The following is a 22,728-nucleotide window of genomic DNA, read 5'->3' as shown; positions in this document are numbered from 1 at the left end:
TGAAGTGTCATAAAGATATTTATAATACTGACAATGCTATTTATTGCTTTTATTTATCGAGAGATTTAGGACACATAGAAATAAATGCAATTTTTGTTTACTTGTGAAATAAATCTTTTACTAGCTCATATAAACAGCCATGCACACCTACCAACTCAAAAAGCCAGGGTAGAGCTAAATTGCAGGAAACTCTAGGTGATGAAGATTACTTTAGCTTTCTTTTCTTTTTTTCTTTTTCTTTCTTTCCTCAAGCGAGAACAAATTCGCCTCAAATTTTATTTCAGGCAATACCGTAAAAGCAATCAAATAGAAGATTTATTGGCTTTCCTCTTCCAATAAATTTCTTATTTTGACGACAGATCATTGTGATGTCTCCCACATATTCCAACTGTCCTAGTAAATTGTGAGAGTCTAGATTTGCCAGAACTAGTTTCATATAAAACGAAACTTCCCACATGCCTTTCGACATGTTATTGTTTATACTCTTACAAAATGTCAGCCTATACCCTGAGGGCAGTTGTTTAAAGGAAGAGGTCTCAATGGCTAACTTAGGCCAAAATAATAGGTCGGGACACATGGAATAAAAATGGTGGATTTGTTGTAGATCAGCAATGTCTGGAAGGCTTTCTTTCTTTTTTTAAAAAGTTTTTACCTGGGTACTTGAGAGACCGCCTGCTGCCAATTACCTCCCAAAGACCCATTAGATCCCACAGATTAGGCCTCCTCCGGGTTCCGTCTACGGGCCAATGTCATCTGTCTACTACCCAGGGGAGGGCCTTCTCTGTGGAGGCTCCGGCCCTTTGGAACGAGCTCCCCGCAGAGATTCGGACCCTCACCTCTCTCCAGGCCTTCCGAAAAGCCGTTAAAACCTGGCTGTGTCGGCAGGCCTGGGGTCGATGAGTTCCCTTCCCCTCTCGAATCGTGTGGCTGTTGGTTGTTTTAAATTCCCTTGTACTTTTTTGTTGTAGTTCTTTGTGTTTTCCTTCCCCTTCCTTGGGTTTGTGCGCCGCCCTGAGTCCCGCAGGGAATAGGGCAGCATATAAATAAAATGAACCTTGAACCTTGAACCTTTATTTTACACACATCAACACATCAACAAGAACACATCAACAAGAACAAACACATGACTTAAGACAACATAGGAACAAGAAGTTCCATCATGTATCATACGGCAGTTCCGTATCGGTTTCTTTGCAGTTAGTGTTTTCCCTTTCTATAATTAGCTATTTATTACCAAATATTGTTTATCTATAACGTGCTATATATACATACAATTCCAGGTAAATATTCACATGGTTATTCTTTTTCTTTGCCAATTTTATACTATTGTTATTCCCTTTAAGAGATTATAGAGTACAGTTTGGGTTGCATTATTTACCATCCCAAGCATCTATCGTGACATCATCCTATTTTCTCTTTCTTTTCTTTCCTCTCTCCCTTCCTTCTCTACTTCCTTCCTACCTCCTCTCCTTCCCCTTCTTTCTTCCCTTACCTCTCTCCAGGGGTGGGTTTCAACCGGTTCGCGGCGGTCCCTGCGAACCAGTTGGTTGCCGAACCCGGAAGTACAGGGCGGGGCATAACCTTTTCCTAGGGGGTCACAGCAACACTTGTAATAACAACACAAATAATTCATACACCATTCGAAAGCCCATCAAAAACTGAGTTTATTGACACGATTTAATAGTCAGTATGACCACCATTAGCCCTTCGAACAGCATTCAAACGAGGTGGATAAGAACACAACAAATCTTCAAACAGTTCCGTTCGATTTTCCAGATTTTTCAACACAGTTTCCAAATTCATTCTCAAAGTTTCAACCGAATATCGATTTTGACCTTGCTCCTGAATCATCAGAGCTTCCACTTCATCCTTAATTATGGCCCCAATGTTCTCTGCCGGATTGAGATCTGGCGAATTTCCCGGCCAGACGTCATTGCCCCAAAATTCGAGCCTCTCGAAAGGCAATGCATTTTATTCTGTCAATGATCCTTTGTTCTTCCGAATCGAATTTTCCAGCCATTCTTAAAGCAAATTTAACATTTAATAGCTCATTCAATTCAGTTTTTTATGGGCTTTAAAATGAGGTGTCGCGGAAGTTGTAAACTGCTGTCGATCTTGCTGTGACCCCCTAGGAAAAGGTTATGCCCCGCCCTGTAAGTAACTTCCAGGAACGGCGAAGGGTGTGCCCGCCCATCCGCGGTCCTTACCCGGTTTTGACGAGTTCTGTGCTTCCACGCATGCGCAGGACGCATACAGCACCTGCGCGATCATCTAGGAGCAGCTGGAGCGTCGCGCATACGCTAGTACGCATGCGTGCACCGCACGCGTGCACGAGGACGCCGCCGGCCCCGTTCCAACCGAACCGGTTGGAACGGGGCGAGAAACCCACCCCTGCCTCTCTCCTACTCTTACCTTCTCTCTGTCTGGAAGGCTTTCTTATCTCCATCCCCGAAGAACATCATACTATCAGAGCAATTAGAAGTTTTAGGACTGCAGTTGTTTTTTCCCATTTCCTGGAGTATTCTCTGTGGCTTACTCACCGCATGTCCTTCTGTCTTGTGCTTGTGGGCAGGTGCAATCAGCTAAAGGGAGAACATATTTTGCTGCTCACACACTATACTTTAAAAAATAAGAAATCCTTCTCTGTATCTCAGCATAAAAATATAGCACAACTGGATCAGCCATTTGATATTAGAATCTGAATTCGTGCCAGTTCTATTGGCTGGGCCCTTGTGAGTTTGGTTGTTGGCTAAATTCACTAATCCATCAATTTCTTACCTTTTTTTGGCTGGTTGTTTTTCAATTGCCTTGCATTAATGTATTGTATTGTGAGACATTCAGAGTTAATTGGCGATGGGAGGCAATGTAATTTGGCAATAATATACAGAGATCTGAAGACGTCTCTTAAGAGAGAAGTGTGCGGATGAGGAGGGGAAAGTGTTGTGTTGACTAATGGCAACCCTTTCCCTGTTCCCCTCCTCAAAGTTTCTCATTATCAATTACTCCCTCATGTAGCCTTTGCTCTGCTCATTGGCACTTACAAGCAAGTGAACCAACTTGCTGTTCGCAGTTACCTCAGTGATATTTGCAGCATTTTAAATGTCAGTTACACAGATCTAAATAGAAATTGCAAGAAGGTGGGAGAAAATCATCCTACAGCTAGAGTTAATTCTGATGTGAAAGCTAAAAAACCTTTGTCTTAAATACGCAACACTTCCTATATTGTATGGCACTGTTTAAAAAGAAGGTAGGAAGGAGAAGAAAAAGGGTAGGAGTGGGGAAGAGGTAAAGGAAGGAAGAAGGGGATGGAGACGAGGAAGGAAGGAAGTAGAGAAGGAAGGGAGGGAGAAAAGAAAAGAAAGAGAAAACAAGGTGGTGTCATAGCAGGTGCGAAGGATGGTAAACAAAGCATTTTAAACTATACCTTATAACCTTTCAAATGGAATAATAATAATATAAGAATGGCAAAGAAAAAGAATAATTATGTGAATGTATATCTATAATCTGTATGTAAGAGAATAAATGGCAGTAAAAATATAGAGCATAATATAGGTAAATAATATTTGGTCATAAGTAGCTAAGTTTAAATAATTAAAGAATTGTACATAAAAATGGATAACGAATAAAGAGATTATGAACGCAAGATAGAAATGTATAGAAGGGAAAACACTAACTGCAAAGAAACCGATTCGGAACTGCGGGATGATATACGATGGGAACTTATTGTTCCTATGTTGTTTTTAAGTTATGTGTTTGTTTTTGCTGATGTGCTTATGTGTTTAAAATAAAATAAAAATCACGCAAGCAAATAAATAGATAGATGATAGATAGATAGATAGATAGATAGATAGATAGATAGATAGTTAGATAGATAGATGATAGATAGATAGATGATAGATAGATAGATGATAGATAGATAGATAATAAATAAATAAATAAATAAATAAATAAATAAATAAATAAATAAATAAATAAATAAATAAATAAATAAATAAATAAATAAATAAATAAATAAATAGCTAGCATTCCCAACTGAGAAGGCTTTAAAAATTATCCTCCCCACCAAGAAATGCATAGAAAAGTTGAGTGGACCACAGTGAAGAAACGTTTCTTTCTCCGCAGCAACCCCAAGACCCAGCAAATTAAAAGTGCATATTTAGAGGAACTGTGTAATTGATGTGTTCTCCACAATTTCAACTTTCCAGAGTGGGGAGATGGAAATATTCTGAGCTCTAAAAACTGACAGCGCCAAGGCTTCTGGATACAAATAATACAATGAGCTGATGTTGCTTTTTCAGTCTCTAGCTTGACAAGGTGACTTGGGGAGGGGGGGAGAGAGATTGTCTGCAAATTGTGCTTCGTCATCTGATTTATTAGCTGACAGTAAATCTCTTCACTTTCTCCCACTCCCCCACTCTTTAGAAAAAAATTGAAACTAGACTGGTATTAAGAAAGCAGAGGAACCAGGCAATATACAAACTTAAAGATATACTCTTTACTTGCTGTTTTATTCTAACTGATCTGGTTTTTTATTTTATTTTGTCTGGATTTCCCCTCGCAGTTGTTAATGAGTGCACATGGCAAAAAGCCATCTGGCTGTGTTGCATTTTTATTGCTTCTTCTACTGTGAGTTACTCAGGGTCAGATGGAGTAGATATGTAATAAATTGAATTAAATAAGTAAAGAAAGAAACAGAGCCAGATGACCGAGACTGATTTTGCTTAGTGCACTGGTGGGAAACCAATGATTCATAGATTGTTGGAATTCCTTAAACCATTATTTTAGTCACGCTCACTGGGAATCTATGGCACAATTAACTTTTGTTTTAAGGGTTATTTTAACACTTAGCTCCTCATGCTTTTTGGCACTAACTAGGCTCTATGGCAGTGGTTCCCAAACTTGGCAACTTTAAGACTTGTGGACTTCAACTCCCAGAGCACTGCTGGCTGGAGAATTCTGGGAGTTGAAGTCCAACTGTCTTAAAGTGGCTGGAGAATTCTGGGAGTTGAAGTCCAACAGTCTTAAAGTGGCTGGAGAATTCTGGGAGTTGAAAGTCCATCAGTCTTAAAGTGGCTGGAGAATTCTGGGAGTTGAAGTCCAACAGTCTTAAAGTGGCTGGAGAATTCTGGGAGTTGAAGTCCAACAGTCTTAAAGTGGCTGGAGAATTCTGGGAGTTGAAGTCCACAAGTCTTAAAGTGGCTGGAGAATTCTGGGAGTTGAAGTCCACAAGTCTTAAAGTGGCTGGAGAATTCTGGGAGTTGAAGTCCACAAGTCTTAAAGTGGCTGGAGAATTCTGGGAGTTGAAGTCCACAAGTCTTAAAGTTGCCAACTTTGGGAACCACTGCTCTATGGCTCCTAAGATTTCAGTTGATTTTCTTCTTAATTAACTAAAGGAAAGAAACTGGTGGGCTGTGAAGCGAAGCGCTAGCCTCTAATCTCATCTCTTTCCAAGAATGCATTCTGGGCCTCACTTGGCCTCACAAACATTCTTAGAAAATCAGTTTGTACATGGCTATGCGCCAGATTTTTGTCTGGAACTGTACCCAGTTACCCAGAAAAAGGGATCAGGGAAGTCAACTAATTAGGAAGCTTCTTCCTGGAAAGCTAGTTATGATGGTGAGAAGCAACCTTATCTGTTTACTTCCCTATAAATAGTGCTTACTAATAATTCTACCATGTTTCCCTGAAAATAAGACAGGATCTTATTTTCTTTTGACCTCCAAAAGAAGCACTTGTCTTAAAGTTGCCAATTTTGGGAACCACTGCTCTAAGATAAGTAAAGTCTTTCAAGAGGAGAGATGCCTCACAGCTGGCCTTCCATCTCTACTGCACAGTTTTTCCTTGAGTCTTTCTGCTAGAAAGGGAGAGAATTAAAAACAATTTATTTTCCCTTTCTCCACTTGCTGGCCAAAAACATTAGGGGATGGGAAGGAAGCCGTTGTGTGATGCTTGCCCAATTGTAATTTACAGAAATTCCTGAATCATTCCCCTAGCCAAGAGCAAGTTCATAAAAGGCCTCCCAGGTCTGATTGTCTTTAAAATGTGCTGTACCCTTTCTATTAAATCAAAAAGATCAGCACTGATGAAGTTTGTAATCCACTCAACCTTTCAACAGGATGCCTAATGCTTAGCCAATCTTCCCAGGACGGGTTTTATCTCTATCTCTGTACACAGCATTGGCATTAAATCAAAGGTGAGAAAGGAGGATTTCTCATAAAGATTGCCCTGTAGGTAACCTGTTATACCTCTAGGACTGTCACATTATGAAAGCTTTTCTTTCTGTGTAAGCCTAAAAAGGTGGGATTTCAGTATCCTAGGACAAGTTGAAAGGGAGGGGTTTTGTTATCTATTTGAGGATTGCGTTCCATCTGAACTTGGGACCATTATTTGCCCCAAAATGTGCTACTAACTTATATCCTCAAAGTAAAGAATGCCCTCCTTGATACTGAGAGCTTAACACCAGTGGTGACATTTCAAAAATAGATAAATAGGAGTTTTGACAAATTATTTTGATACGTTCTAGCACAACATTATTGCAAATCTCTATGAAACCCTGGTAAAACTGTTTCTAGGATTCTATCAAATAGACTTGATGAATTCTTTTTTTTTTTTTTAAATGCTCTTAAATCTCAATGGAATGAAAATAAATGAATGCTAATTTAAAACATGGCAATCCAAGGGATTAAACTGGTCAGTCCTAGAGGAGATCAACCCTGACTGCTCTTTAGAAGGCTACATCCTGAAGATGAAACTCAAATACTTTGGCCACCTAATGAGAAGGAAGGACTCACTGGAGAAGAGCCTAATGTTGGGAAAGATGGAGGGCAAAAGAAGAAGAAGGGGACGACAGAGAATGAGGTGGCTGGATGGAGTCACTGAAGCCAGAGGCGTGAGCTTAAATGGACTCCAGAGGATGGTAGAGGGCAGAAGGGCCTGGAGGAATGTTGTCCATGGGGCCGCGATGGATCGGACACGACTTCGCAACTAATAACAACAACAATTTAAGAAAAATGTTAGGGAAAGTTAACAGCAGCAAGTTCTGGAACGCAATAAAAACAAGAATATGAGATGGGAAATCTGAATGCTACTTTAGTGAATGCTGATTCAAAGTTCAGAGATAACACGAAGGCTGTTCTTTCCAACACTATACAAATGATCACTTCTGAAGATTGCGTGTTTAAATGATCCTTTGCTTAAACACATGGAAGACGGGAATGTAAAGGGAAAGACTTTGAATCTGGTGTTCTCTCAAAATTCTAGTCTTACATCACCAGCACCTCTCAACAAAACAAATGATTTTATTGCTTGTAAGCTATTATAATTTAAATAAGATCAACTTCACATACCTTTTATATTTAGTTTGATTTTCCTGTTTATAGCCCAAATGAAATAAGATAAAATATAAATATATTTTGTATGTGTGTGTGTCCATGTGTGTATAATAATATAATACAATACAATAGAATAGAATATATAATAATATAATATAATATATAATAATATCTATAGTCATGCTGGCCACGTGACCATGGAAGTGTCTTTGGGCAACGTTGTCTCCCTTGAGTAACAAAAGGAGCTGAGCATTAACCCTTAGAGTCAGACATGACGTGGGACCATTTAATCTTCATACTTAAAGTAGAGTAAGCTAACATTAGCTAATTTCAAAAAAATAAATAAGTTCTTGAGTTCAACTCAAGGAAGTCTTTATTTTCAATGGTTTGCTTTTTAAACAATTTACTCTGCAACAGAGATTTTGTTTTCTTTTTTTATTGAAAAGTTTTAATAAATTTTACAAATATTTCCCCTTCCCCTTCCCTCCCTCCACCCCCACCCTACTCCCCCTCCAACCCTCCCTCCCCCCAACTTCCCAGAGCAAAATACAGAGTATAAACATTTAACAATCATACACTTACATAAGCAAACTAACTATAGCTTCCTACCTACCTCTTGTACTTTAACTCCCCTTTTATTAAGCTAAATTTAGATAAGTTATAACATTCCTTGTTCATTCATAAGCTAATTGAAATTTCTTAGTCCGATATTTATTTTGATGTAGTCAATCCATCTTCTCCATTCCAACTTCTATTTCTCATCTGAATGGTCCTTCAAATATGCTGAGATTTTGGCCATCTCTGCTAAGTTTACTACTTTTAACGTCCATTCTTGAATAGTAGGCAATTCTTCCTTCTTCCAGTACTGCGCCACCAACAATCTTGCTGCCGTTGTTAAGTTCAGAATCAAATTGGTCTCTGTAACTGTACAATCTGTAATTATACCTAGCAAGAACAACTGAGGAGTGAACTTTATCCTAATTTTAAGAATATTTTGTTTTCTGTGTTAGCTGATGGTGGCAATCTGAAGCTGGTTTACACCTGGAGTTGTTTTTAATTGTACACTAAGTGTATTATTGCATACAAGACTATTCAAATGTTCAAAGCCATAGCAATTCACACCTTTCCTTTTCTAAATTGATTCAGACCTAAGAAAATATATGGCTTGCTTTGGATACATTCTTCTGAGGTTCATAACTAGCAGCCTGATCCAGATGGGAGATATAAGGAGAAATTGGTGTCAAAATGATGTAGCAAATCTCCAGAAGGTTTGGTTCTGAGCTGAGAGAGGAGATGACATTTGAGATCCAATTTAGGGAGCAAATGTCTTCAGCTAGCATTGGCACTTAGTAAGTAGCAGCTTGTTCTTCCTAAAAGTTATTTATTTAGCAATAGCAATAGCAGTTAGACTTATATACCGCTTCATAAGGCTTTCAGCCCTCTCTAAGCAGTTTACAGAGTCAGCATATTGCCCCCAACAACAATCCGGGTCCTCATTTTACCCACCTCGGAAGGATGGAAGGCTGAGTCAACCCTGAGCCGGTGAGATTTGAACAACCGAAGTGCCGAACTAGCAGTCAGCTGAAGTAGCCTGCAGTGCTGCATTTAACCACTGCGCCACCTCGGCTCTAAACCAGCAATTGTATATGCTACTAACTCATAATTGACTCACTTTGATAAAATACAAAACATACTAGAATCTTTAGTAACAAAAAAAACACCAAGTAAAAAAAAGACTTAAAATAATACAGTTTGTAAAAAAAATACCTAATGAAATTCTGCATGGGATGGTACGCAGACATTCCACAAGAAGTTTTGGTTTTTGCAACCTTCAGGAAAATGATTACAATTTTAAAAATAATTTTATTAAAAGTTTTTTTATTGTAAAAGATAATACAAACTAAAAAGAAAACGATGCACAAAAGCAAAAGAAGAAAGAAAAAGATTATTAAAATGCCTAAGGAAGCAACTTTCCACCCTCATTATGACAAGTATAAACCATTTCACTATCTTTCCCCCATCTTAATTAACAGATCTAAATATCTTCATCTCATAACTCATCTCTCAACGACAGAAAAATCTAATAACTAAGGTCTTCTCCAATCCACGAGACAGCAAAAAGTCCAACAGATAGCATCATTAATTAACATATATAAAATTCAACATCCCACATTTCAACTCGTAGCTCAAGCAAATCCTCATTTAAAAGGCATGAAGTGCCCTATTAGCCTAGTCTAAAGAAAAGACTAAAGCCTAACGTGACAAATAAATATAAAGAATACAAAGAAATTTTACATAGTATCAGATTAAAATACATAAAGTAATTATAGGGGGAAATACCATGTTAACTAGAAGCAATTTCAATACACAACTTTTTTCCATTCCAGATGCAATGGGCAAGGAGGAACTTCTGACTTCCCTTGTGGGAAGCCTTGGAAATAATGATTACATGATTGGCTCAACAACATAGAAGTGTTGAAGTGGCCACAATTTCAGTCCCACAGAAGTAATGTACTGAATTTAGGACACAGGATCAGTGGTGGGATTCAGCCAGTTCGCACCTATTCGGGAGAACCGGTTCGTAACTTTCTAAGCAGTTGGGAGAATTGGTTGTTGGAAGAAATCTCATTTTGTTTTTTCCCCACTTTCCAGGGCTAATCCTGTAAGGAAGGCAGGAAGGAAACATCCTAGTGTTGTTTCTAGCCTAATCTTTGTTGCCCTGCTTACAGAAACTGCCTCTCTGGTTCACCCTTATTACATTGTGACAGCTAAGGCGAAGCTCCCATTGACGTGAGTGATGTCAAGTTGGCCATGCCTATCCAGTCACATGACCATCGAGTCACGCTTACCCAGCTGGTCATTAGGGCAGAGAACCGGTTGTTAAATTATTTGAATCCCACCACTGCCCCGGATCCTAATATCAACATTAGACTGAAATGTAACATGACAATTAGGGATAATTTCTCTTTTAAAGAGAACAAGTTCATAAAAATTCCTTGCTTTTAAGTAAAAGGACAGTTAGATACAAAACCATTTAAAGCACTGTCAAATTAGAATTACATAAAATAACTCTAGGGAAAAAAGGCTTAAACATCATGTTTACTGTAAGCAATCTAATGCATAATATTTTTTTTCCATTCCAGATGTCAGCAAATCTAAAAAGAGCCACCCAAAATAACATGTCCTATTTTTAATCCGGATCCAATAAGCCAACTTTATGTTTCCAGCATTGCTCTTTTAATCCATTCAGATGATTCTTGATCTTTGTTTAAAATTTCTTCACTATATTAAACGGGCCTTTTTTTTGTAAATCCAGCAAAAAAGAAAAAAAATCATTTGCTCTCTGAGATTGTCATTTTCATTTCCTTCTTAAATTTTAAAGCCATACGTACGTGTGTGTGTGTGTGTGTGTGTGTGTGTGTTATGACAAATACATATTCAAATTCTTATTCATATTATTCTCGGATGGACTTTGTCTTTTATCTTGTCCTGTAACATTTTCTAGAAACAGATAGCAATAGCAATAGCAGTTAGACTTATATACCGCTTCATAGGGCTTTCAGCCCTCTCTAAGCAGTTTACAGAGTCAGCATATCGCCCCCACAGTCTGGGTCCTCATTTCACCCACCTCGGAAGGATGGAAGGCTGAGTCAACCTTGAGCCGGTGAGATTTGAACAGCTGAACTGCAGATAACAGTCAGCTGATTAAGTGGCCTGCAGTACTGCACCCTAACCACTGCGCCACCTCGGCTCTTATAATTGCTCCCAAGAAGACACAATACACCTTATACTATTGATTCAAAGCTATGTACTGCCAGGAATCAAGCAGGGATGGTAATGTAGTACTTGTCTGTAGTTCTTTATGTCTTTTCTTGAGACTGATTCTAAGGTGTGGCTGCTTTAAGGTGTTTCAAACAGATACGATATTCATACTTACAACATACAGTATGTTCGGAAGCATTTTTCAGTATGCTCTGAAGCAGGCAGGTTGTAGGATTCAATCTGGGCCAGTCACCAGAGCTTTGGACTGTTCTATGCATAGTATTTATGTGGTGCCTGGTTGTGTATGGCTTTTTATTTGTTGATTAGGGTGTTGATGGTTGGCTATTAAGTCATTGGCGGTTGTTTCCCTGTGCTGCCAAGTCCTGGGCTCCTAAGTACCTGATAAGGCAGTAATAAATCAGCACTCCTGTTGACTGACAAGGGGCCAGTTTCCTAGGCTGCAATGTTTGGAATGTTGGAATGTTTATTCAATTTGTATGCCGCCCTATTCCCGAGAGACTCAGGGCGGCTAACAAGCAGAGGGGAAGGGGAATACAAACAGGAAACAAAAAAACAGACAAATTAAAACACAGCAACAATCGCAACAGTTCAAGTGGGGCTGGGAACTCATCAGCTCCCGGCCTGCCGGAACAACCAGGTCTTAGTGGCTTTGCGGAAAGCCGGAAGGGGATCTCAACGGGAAGATCGTTCCAGAGGGTTGGAGCAGCCACAGAGAAAGCCCTCCCCCGGGGAGTTGCCAGTCAACAATCATTTCCATGGCTACCTTTCTAGTTGCTCAGCCAACAATTTTTAGTAGCTGTGAAATTGAAATGTATATCCTTGTTCATTGCAATGACCAACGAGTTTAGGTCTCCTCATCTGGCCATTCTTGTTCCTGCAAACTGTGTTCTTGTAATCTGGTGGTTAGCTTCCTTCTTGCCTGTCCTACATAGCCACAGGGGGAAATCCACGCTGGGGATCCAGTAGATTAAATTAGAAGTATCTCCCACCTCCAGGCGATCTTTGCAATGCGTGACTTGTCTGTGGACATTGTGAAATACCCACTTGCTCAGAAACTGTGTTGTTCTACTGCTTCCGAAATATTTTTGGTGTATGGCAGTAAACTAAACAAATGATGTATCTTCATTTGTTTAGCTGGCTGGGTAACTGCAGTGGGCTCTCACACTGCCATATAGTGTTCTGACACAACTCTTTTTGTGTAACAGTGGATGGTTACTGTTGAAACTAAGAATGTGTGAAGTGTTAGCGGCCTTGTGATAAACCATGGTTTCTTGGCTTCCATATTCCTGCCTGTTGATAAGTTCATCTAAAAATGGTAATTGTCTAGCCATTTTTTCCTCCATTTCAAATGTCTGGGAAGATCCGGTTCAGTATGATATGAAAGTCTTTCATTGAAACAATGAAATGAACAATGAAATAATCTTTCAGGCTGTTTCCACTACTTGGCCCTTTTCCTTCAAGAAATCTGAAGAAAATAAGACATAAGGAAATCTAGCACATTAATTGTTATTAAAATGTTGGCTTTTTACAACAATTTTAATTATAAGATATTTGTTAATATTCCTACTATAATGAACTATCAGTGTTGTAACAACTATTCAGAAAATGACATTCTTTAAAATATGGAAGAAACATATACAGTATATTAGGTGCCTAGTTATTTAATTTAGAGTTATTTAAAACTAACAAAAGTTTGCTTCATTCTGGAGTTTGCTACTTGCTTCTGGCCAAATTTCTCTTAAATGAAAACAAAATTTGGCAGCCATTCATCAATAATAGTTTAATTAAAATTGTGCCCAGGTTTTTTGTTGCTTTTCTGTAATTACTAGTCACTGCATGGAATTAGTGTCAAATGCCCACAGAAGAATCTTTCTCAATACCTAATCTAAAATAATCGAAAGGCTAACCAGCCAGGGATGCTATATTCTTGAGCACCTCTTCAGCCTCTCTGTGAAACAAATTCTAAACCATTCGTGACATCTGCTGAAAAGAAATTGCAATGATTAAGTGGGGCTTTCACACTAAAAGCATCTTTATTCTTTTTAGAGGACTTTAGCCATTTTAAGGTATTAGAGACATTTTCTGGTTTAATTCACATATATGAAATACACTTTGAATGGTAAGAGGAATCTCAAAAACTGGCCAGTCATTCAGATTAACAAGATTTTGTCTAAACTTTATGCTGTCATATTTTTTTGAAATTGTTCCTAAATGATTTTTGAAATTGTCAGAATTACTTCAGTTCCCATTCCAATTATTTGTTTTTCACTTTTGAAGGAGGTTGACTTCTAGTGACTGCAGTTTTCTTGGCAAGTGTTCCAAAGTTTTCAGTCTTTTAGAAGTTTTCCAAAAAAACTTCTGAGAGAGAATGACTTCATGCTTAAATCGGGACTAGAACTCACCATCACTTGGCTTCTAGCCTAATGACTCCACTGAATTATTAGTTCATATTATACTAATACAAATCATATTTTATTATAAGAACATTGAAAGAAGGTAACAACAGAAATTGGCTTACAACTCCTGAGATATAACACGTAAGAATGAATAGGGTTAATGAGGGTTAATTAAGTCAAAGACCATTTTGTTGGGATTAATATTACATTATTTCAGAGTAGCATATAGCGGAATTCCATACTATTAAAGACAAGTTCTTGTAAGATTTACTTACAGTGATACTTTTCATTTTATCAGAACAATGCTCTGGTATCTAGGTTAGAAATCAGGGGAGAAGGTTTAAAAATTAAGGCAAGAGATTAAAATCATATTTTGGGGGATTACTATGTTAATTAGAATTTTGCAATACAATAAAAGTATAAACATAAAAAGAAAAATAAGAAAATGAAATAAGAAGGTTATTAGATAAGTAACTTTGAGGATACTGGTATACACAGCTCATATTCTCATCTCAACACAGACTAATTGATCAGAATACAGCAGTGTCTCTTTGTCTCATGAAGCATGAAGGATTTTTGCCCCTCAGACTTAAACCAGTCAAATTAACTAAGAAGTTACATGAATTATTATTCCTTTATTCATAACAAAACTAGGAATATTGGGAGGGGGTGGGGCTTGACGTTGCAATGACATGACATGCAATCTTGGGTCTCCATGATTGCTTTTGATATCTCTGTTTCTGGATGGCCCTTTTGGACCTAAACTGTTCTGAAGGAACAGTGATAGAGAAGGGCATGTCCTGCTGATCTCAGGGGCATCGCAAAGCCCCTGATTGATCCAGGAGAAAGCTCTTTTTGCCAGCTACAAGAGGAGCAACCAAAATGGCTGCCAAAGGTTGGGACAAGCCTCTGAAACAGAAGCAGTACAGGAGTGTGTCGAATTGGTGAGAAAAATTTTTATTATTAGAGAAGGGAAAACCCAAAAGAATTGGAATTTAAAATAAAATTGAAGACAGAAGAATGATGTAATAAAACATCATAATATAAATTTAGTTTAAATTTAATATGCTTTATGTTGAAAGGATGCTATAATAGCTAGGCTTAATGGATGTTTAATAATTATATCAATTTGTATAGAGGTATATTAGATTGATGATACTAATAATGGGGGGAAACATGGAATTGAAAATCATTAGAGAATGTTATCAATGCTAAAATAATAGAATGATGTCACAATAAATTTAGTTAAATATAGTTAAATTCTGAGTGCAATTTACAATGTAATAACAGCTATAGTCAAATAAATGATTAATAATGATAACAAAGCATTTATATATACTAGATTGATAATATGAAATCTTATACAAACTGCGGGTGAAGATCATGGAGATGATGTTGAAAAGCCTTTTTATAAAAGATAAACAATTCTATATAGAATAGATTATAAAGATGTAATATCATTGGATGATTTCAGGATAATGTAATAAAATGTTATAATATAAATTTACTTCAAATTTAATATGCCTTATGTTGAAAGGATGTAATAATAGCTGGACTTAATGGATGTTTAATAATTATAACAATTTGTATACATGTATATTAGATTGATTATTCTAATAATGGGGGGGAAACATGGAATTGGAAACTATTAGAGAATGTTATCAATGCTAAAATGATTGAATGACTTAGAATAGGAGGAAGCATAATAACAATGTATACAAACATATCTTGATTGTCAATATGTGAATTTTGATAAAATTCAAGTGAGGACTACGGAAAGGACACAGAAAGACTTTGTAACCAATCGACACACTGTGTGTAATTGAAGAGGCTTTTATGTTATGTGTGTTGTGTGTTTGTGTTTGTCTGAAAATAAAAAATTTATTAAAAAAAAAAAAACTAGGAATATTTTTTGGCCAGTCAAGCTTATAACAGTTCTTGTGTTCAGGTACTATTTGTCTATCTTGCAATCTTGTTTTTGAATTTGACTGTCAGCTTGAGCTACATTCTCTGGATGTATTCCAGATTAACCTCTAAATTTAGAGCTATTCTGTGACAATGAGGATGGAATTAGTGTATTCTTCTCAATTTGATCTTATTTCTTATTTGAAAAAGTCCTGTTTCAAGAGCTCTTGGTTAAATGTTTTGTTTCAACATTCTTCTCTGAAGGGCTATAAAATAATCTTTATTCAATGGCATCTTCTTTTTCAACAGCTTTTTAGTTATGATTCAATTTAAAGGCAGAAAATAATATGAAGAGAGATTAATTTCTCAATGGCAGGTTCTCGTTCTCTCTCTCTCCCTCTCCCTCTCCCCCTCTCTCTCCCTTTCTCTCCTTCCCTCTCTCCTCCCTCCCTCTCCCCCTCTCTCTCCCTCCCCCTCTCTCTCTCCTCCCTCCCTCCCTCTCCCTCTCCCCCTCTCTCTCCCTCTCTCTCCTTCTCTCTCTCCTCCCTCCCTCTCCCTCTCCCCCTCTCTCTCCCTTTCCCTCCTTCTCTCTGTCTCTTCCTCCCTCCTTCCCTCTCCCTTTCTCTCCTTCCCTCTCTCCTCCCTCCCTCTCCCCCTCTCTCTCCCTTTCTCTCCTTCCCTCTCTCCTCCCTCCCTCTCCCCCTCTCTCTCCCTCCCCTTCTCTCTCTCCTCCCTCCCTCTCCCTCTCCCCCTCTCTCTCCCTCTCTCTCCTTCTCTCTCTCCTCCCTCCCTCTCCCTCTCCCCCTCTCTCTCCCTCTCTCTCTCCTCCCTCCCTCCCTCCCTCCCTCTCCCTTTCCCTCTCTCCCCCCTGATATCTATGTTTGCACTCAGGTAATTCCGTGAATAACCTGTCACTGGTTATTCTGAAGAATTCTACAACATATAATTTGGGAACTAATTATCGAGAAATATGTGTTGTTGGGCTGCCTCACTTCCACACCCCACAATAAATCGATTTTATTCAACACACTACATACCCCTGCTCTTCCAAAACAGTCCATACAATATACGTTTCCAGCTTCTGTTTCAAGTAACAAAGTTTGGAATTTTGCTACACAAAACAGAAACACAGAATAAGGAACTAGACAGATTGTTTTAGCAATGCCAATCTCTTAGGGCAGGATTAAATAGGCATTGCTGGTGCGGCCCTTCACAGAGGACAAAGTTGGCTCCTTGCGAGTACTTGGGCCAACCGTCGTTGCAATTGTCTCCTCTCCACCTTGCAGGCCCTTGGATTGGAAGGAGGCATGGGTTCCACTTCCTCATACTCGCTGGCCACTGGCAGCTGCTCATGTTCCTTGCCCAGTGTTTCTACGCTAACCTGTTGCAGCTGTGACTTCCTCGGCTCAAGAGCCCAGGTGGCGCAGTGGTTAGGGTGCTGTACTGCAGGCCACTTTAGCTGACTGTGATCTGCAGCTCAGCAGTTCAAATCTCACCAGGCTCAAGGTCGACTCAGCCTTCCATCCTTCCGAGGTGGGTGAAATGAGGACCCAGACTGTGGGGGCAAGTTGCTGACTCAATTTGCTAAAAAAAAATTGTAAACCGCTTAGAGAGGGCTGAAAGCCCTATAAAGCGGTATATAAGCCTAATAAATAAATAAATAAATAAATAAATAAATAAATAAATAAATAAATAAATAAATAAATTCAGCCTACTCCAATCAACTCAGCTGCGGCTGCTCTGTTGGGCTAAAGCCCTCGATTCCCTGATACAAGCCCCCATGCCACTCTGTGCTTGCTTCCTCTGAGATGCAGGATCTGGCTCTTCTTCCTCTGAATTCACATCTGGAGAGGGGTCCGGAGGCAGATCCATAACAGTTGTTAGTCTCTACTCCTGGAACACACACATAATACAATATATACAAAAATAAAACTTCCAATTGCCAAGATTTATAACAAGACTAGAATTAGAATTAAGTCAAATGTGCAGTTTTTAGAATGAGGTAGAATAATGTTGGGTTAAATATATGTAATTTTTTTTTTGACTGGAGCACAAGACTTAGAGAATCATTTCCTAATCCTTTTTCCTGAAGTTATTTCAATACTCACAATATAGATACATCTCTTACTGCCTTTGTTCAAGTTGTTTGAAATAGTTCTGGGTTGTTCGCTCTAACCAAAGTTAAATTTCAGCGTGAGAAATTTGTTTTTTTTTATGATGTAGACTAGTTATTTGTATATTTGTTGCCAATCGCTGAATTTCAGCCAGAACAACACTGACTGAAATTAAATTCCAAGTGTGCTAATGTCTTTGCTTTTTCTTTTATCAGGTGCAAGTGTAATCTTCATGCCACTGGCTGCAAAGTTGAAAATAAAAAATTATTATGCGAGTGTGAACACAATACCACAGGCCCAGATTGTGGGAAATGTAAGAAGAATTATCAGGGACGGCCTTGGAGTCCAGGTTCCTATCTGCCCATTCCTAAGGGCACTGCAAATATCTGTGAGTATTGTGCACAACATTACAACTGTAAAACTTTGGGACTTTGGGTTAAAAAAAAAATCCTATCAAAATTCAGAACCAAACTTAAAACATCTGAGATTCTGTAGCTTATTGCAGTGGTTCCCAAACTTGGCAACTTTAAGACTTGTGGACTTCAACTCTGCTCTGCTGGCTGGAGAATTCTGGGAGTTGAAGTCCACAAGTCTTAAAGTTGCCAAGTTTGGGAACCACTGGCTTATTGGAAAATTAAAATTTTTATGGTTTCCCCAGTGTTATCCATCTCTTTACCTATTTGGAATGTGCACTGGGCTAGGATCTTGAATAATGGTGCAAAAGAAATTGTCTGTTCAAATCAATCAATAAGGAAATTGTGACGTATCTCTTCTGTCCTATCAAATTTGCAATGTACACAGACACACACACACACACATATGTTCATACACCACACAGAGTTTAAATGCAGGATATAGATTTTTCTTTATGAACACAGAACTGAGATAGTGTTAAATGTCCAAAAATCTCATGAACTGAATTTTAAGTTAAACTTCTTCAGTCTTTGTCTAATTACTACTCAACATTGGCTCATACATGGCTGTCAGATTCTGATCTTTAAATAAAAGTGCAGAAATGGTTCCGTTTGATACTCAATACTTTGTGATGAGGTCAACGATCCAACCATTTCCCTGTGATTTTGAAAGTGTGTAAGCCAATTATGCAAATGTTATGGCAGCTTCCCAATCTGACTAACAAATGTATTGCAAATGTCTCGTCATGTGGCTGTACTGTTCTTTACCAAATAATTGTCAGTGATTTTCACATGGATTTTATTTGTAATGCATTAAATTGCTTGACTGAAGACTGATTGACTAAACCTCCTTTTATGAGTTTAGATAGCCTGAATAGGTTGCAAATTGTTTATTTTTAAAAAAAATGCTTTTAGATTAACTATTATTATTCACCAGTGAATGAGCCATGCATGAATCCAGCATTTTTGTTAGTCTTAAGACTTTTTGTTGAATTGTGGCCAGTTTTAGATGGGTGTGAATTTTAGGCATTGTTTGTCATAGAAATGCGTTTTATTTTCATCTATGTGTCCGTTGGCTCTTAAAAATCATGGTGTAATGTTCCTTATAATGGATCTGATGTCTTCTAAATATCTTTATATTCATGTAATTACTATACAAGAGAGACTTTGGTCCTCCTGCTTCCAAATACCAATTCTTGTAGGATTATTCAGTTTATGCAGTGCTGGGATTCAAATAATTTAACAAATGGTTCTCTGCCCTAATGACCAGCTGGGTAGGTATGGCTTGGTGGTCACGTGACTGTGTGGGTGTGGCCAAGTCAGCGTCACTCAGGTCAATGGGCGCTTCGCCTTAGCTGTTACAATGTAATAAGGGTTAACCGGAGAGGCAGTTTCTGTAAGCAGGGCAATAAAAATTAGGCTAGAAACAACACCAGAATGTTTCCTTCCTGCCTTCCTTACAGGATTAGCCCTGGAAAGTGGAAAAAACTGGATAGAGATAAATGGCATTTTATAAATATTTAATAACTCTGATTTGTATACAGTTAAAATACACACATTGACGGTAATTATTCAGTGAATAATTACTTTGGAGAAATGGGTGGTTCCGAGATTTTACATAGAGCTGAGGGTGGGACTCTTGCTAAATAATTCTGTAAACACTAAAAGTTTGCCAACATGGTCTATGGTCTCATAGCCCATCTGTATGAATTCACAGATGTCCCCTCAGCTGCAATGACAGGTAAGTACTAATTCTTAGTATGCTTCAGGTTTATGACAAAAACAGCAATATGTTATATTCGGAACGTTATCTCACACTTCAAAGCAACAGCTGTGAGGAATCAAGCCTCACCAATGAATATTTCAGGAAAGGGAACCTTATCTAGCTTAATGTAAAAGTCGTAGTCTAAGTAACAAGCCATGATGAGAGCATGAAATTATAAAATTCCTAGCAAGCAAGATGAGAAAAAGTGAACCTTCAAAAAGAATGAGAAAATATTTTATAAAGCATTAACTTCTACTGGAAAGGACACTTTAGACCACTGAATTAAAACTCAGAAGCTGCATTCAAGCTACTCTCTTAAACATTTTGAAAAATTATGGGATTGTTTGTTCTCTCATAGAATTCTGAGCTTAACTCACCTTGAGTGAGTTATGGTGTAGAAAACTCAATTTATCTCCACTAATTTCTGTGTATACCTCCCAATTTTTCATTTTAGTGAGGGGAATGTCTCTCTTATTTTTTATTTTTTTTAGAGGTTCCACCCATCTTATCAAACCCAATTTATACATTACAAAAGTAGCATCCACCTGTCCGCCCCCAAAAGGAAATAACTGATTGGATTTTTCCTAAAGGAGACAGCAGGATTTCTCAGGTTAGGAAGTTTGCATATGCTATCAAAATTTGATTGGAGTTAACGTTCGAAATGAAATTTGAATAGAATTTCGGAATAGCAGCTTTATCTATATAGACAAGGATCCTTAGGCATTATGATGATAAGAGATAGAAAGAGGGAGGTCCCATTTCTTTTCTATATCTTTGGCTGCAGTTGACTTAAATGGGTAAATGGTCAAATCTTGCTGAAGGTCTGGTCCTTGTTCTGGTATTATTCTTAATCATTAATTAATCATTAATTCTTAACCAATTTCATTGTATCAACCAATTTTGTTGTATTTATTTGCAATGACAATAAAGATTATACTTACAATATTGAAGGAATTCACACAGTTTCTAGCTTCCATTACCACCTATGTTTCAGAAAAGAAATTAATCAAATTTAACTAATTACCTCAATTGGAATTTGTTGTATTCTACATCTGCATCCAACATACTTCATGGACAATGCTTTATTGGAAATCTATTGTAGCCTTTGAGCAATATCCTACTGTATATCTATTACCAGTGGTGGCATTCAAATAATTTAACAAACGGTTCTCTGCCCTAATGACCAGCTGGGTGGGCGTGGCTCAGTGGTCATGTGACTGGGTGGGTGTGGCCAACTCAATGTCACTCACATCGATGGGCGCTTCGCCTTAGCTGTTACAATGGAATAAGGGTTAACTGGAGAGGCAGTTTCTGTAAGCAGGGCAATAAAGATTAGGCTAGAAACAACACCAGAATAGTTTCCTTCCTGCCTTCCTTACAGGATTAGCCCTGTAAAGTGGAAAAAAACAAAATGAGATTTCTTCCAACAATCGGTTCTCTGAACTACTTAGAAAATTACCAACCGGTTCTCCCGAATAGGTGCGAACTGGCTGAATCCCACCACTGCCTATTACTGAGTTACAGGACTGCAAGAAAAAAAATTGGAGAGGTTCACAGCTAAATTATAGGTTATGGGGGTGCATGAAAAATCCATAGTGATTGTAAATTTGCTCTTAAAGCACCCTTAACATAATACTTAGATTGAAACATAGGTTTAGCTGTCCTTTTATTATTCTGTGCTGGTATTTAACGAACATTCTTTTTGCCTTTGCAGATGGAATGATGAAGCAGTTGATCTTACATGTTCAGACTGTCTTTCATGAATGTTATTCTCTGTGGCCTTGAAGGATTTAATTGGGTCCTTTTCTCTTTAGAGTGGGCAGGAAACTACTGTACTCTAGTCCCATTCTTATGAGAAAATGCCACCGTGTTCTAAGAGTGTATACAACGCACCAGGCATCATTCACTTTTGAACTATTTAGCTACTTCATAAAATTACTGCTAAACGTGTTGCTTCGTTTTCTTTTGTAACTTATTAACAAAGATCCTTGAAGCCTCATTCACGCATTAGTGTTCTTTGGATACACAATGAGGATGTGTAGTCCTCCTCCACTTGAGTCATGATGGCAATAGGAGGACTACACATCCTCACTGTGTATCCAATGAACACTAATGCGTGAATGATATCTATGCAGACATGCGAATCTTTTTAAAGACAGCCTGCATGTGAACAAGTATACAGAGTATACATCTGCATATACCTCTGTATATAGTACTAATATCTGTATATATGATTGTGTAAAGTACAGATGTATAGTGTATAGGTTTCACACAAGCCAGGGATTATTTAAAATGCTTGGCTTTGGCTAATTCTGTCCTTTATCAGTAAGCATTGATACTTCTTCTTTATCTCGATATCCGTGCAGCCATGTAAAATCTCTGCTGTATTAGTGTCAACATGTTTCCATTCCTAACCAATATTCTTCTTCTTCTTCTTTTTTTCTAGGTATGCCCAGTATTTCCAGCATTGGTAGTAAGTAATAAAGAGCAGTTGTAGGCCATCTTGGCTTGTTGTCCAGTCTCTGAAAATCTATTTTTCCAACATCTATTTCTGTTTTCTTTAATGCCTGCTTTGTGATAGCCAGAAAAAATAGTATTATCTCCTTCCTTCAACATCTGCACATCGTAAATATTTATGTTGAGAGGGACAAAAGCTTTATATGTCTCCTAGCACTGCATCTTGCAGCAAATGGATGTTCCATGATTGCCAAACAAAAGTGATGCAAAGCTAAAAGATACCAATCAAACTCAGCAAATATTTTTAAAAATAGGTGTGTGTGTGTGTGTGTGTGGTTTTTTTGTTTTTTGTGCTGATAAATAAATAAAGGGAGACTAGTATAGATCTATTTCAAGCTATTTAGCTCTCATCAGCTAGCCATACCCTTACTGGGATTCGAACCTGTGCTGTATTGCATCTTAGGCAAACGTCTTAGCCACTAAGCCACAGGTCTCCTCCTTATCAGCTGAAGCCAGGGAAGAAGGTATATATTTAGTGTCACAACCCCTGGTAAGCCCCAATTA

At 38.1% G+C, this 22,728-nt stretch overlaps 1 protein-coding gene across 1 annotated transcript in view; it reads left to right on the top strand.

Moving 5' to 3' along the window:
- Positions 1-22,728, top strand: part of NTNG1 (netrin G1) — a 329,237-nt gene that overhangs the window by 213,505 nt on the left and 93,004 nt on the right. Inside the window, exons 3-4 of the mRNA XM_032218780.1 lie at positions 17,745-17,917; positions 22,154-22,180. Of these exons, the coding sequence (XP_032074671.1) occupies positions 17,745-17,917; positions 22,154-22,180 (200 nt within the window). The remainder of the gene's footprint in view (positions 1-17,744; positions 17,918-22,153; positions 22,181-22,728) is intronic.

This window comes from Thamnophis elegans, chromosome 5 (genome assembly GCF_009769535.1).
Source record: "Thamnophis elegans isolate rThaEle1 chromosome 5, rThaEle1.pri, whole genome shotgun sequence".
NCBI classification, from domain to species: domain Eukaryota; kingdom Metazoa; phylum Chordata; class Lepidosauria; order Squamata; family Colubridae; genus Thamnophis; species Thamnophis elegans.
The sequence above is the reverse complement of the archived record's forward strand: the minus strand, read 5'-3'. Positions and strand labels throughout refer to the sequence as shown.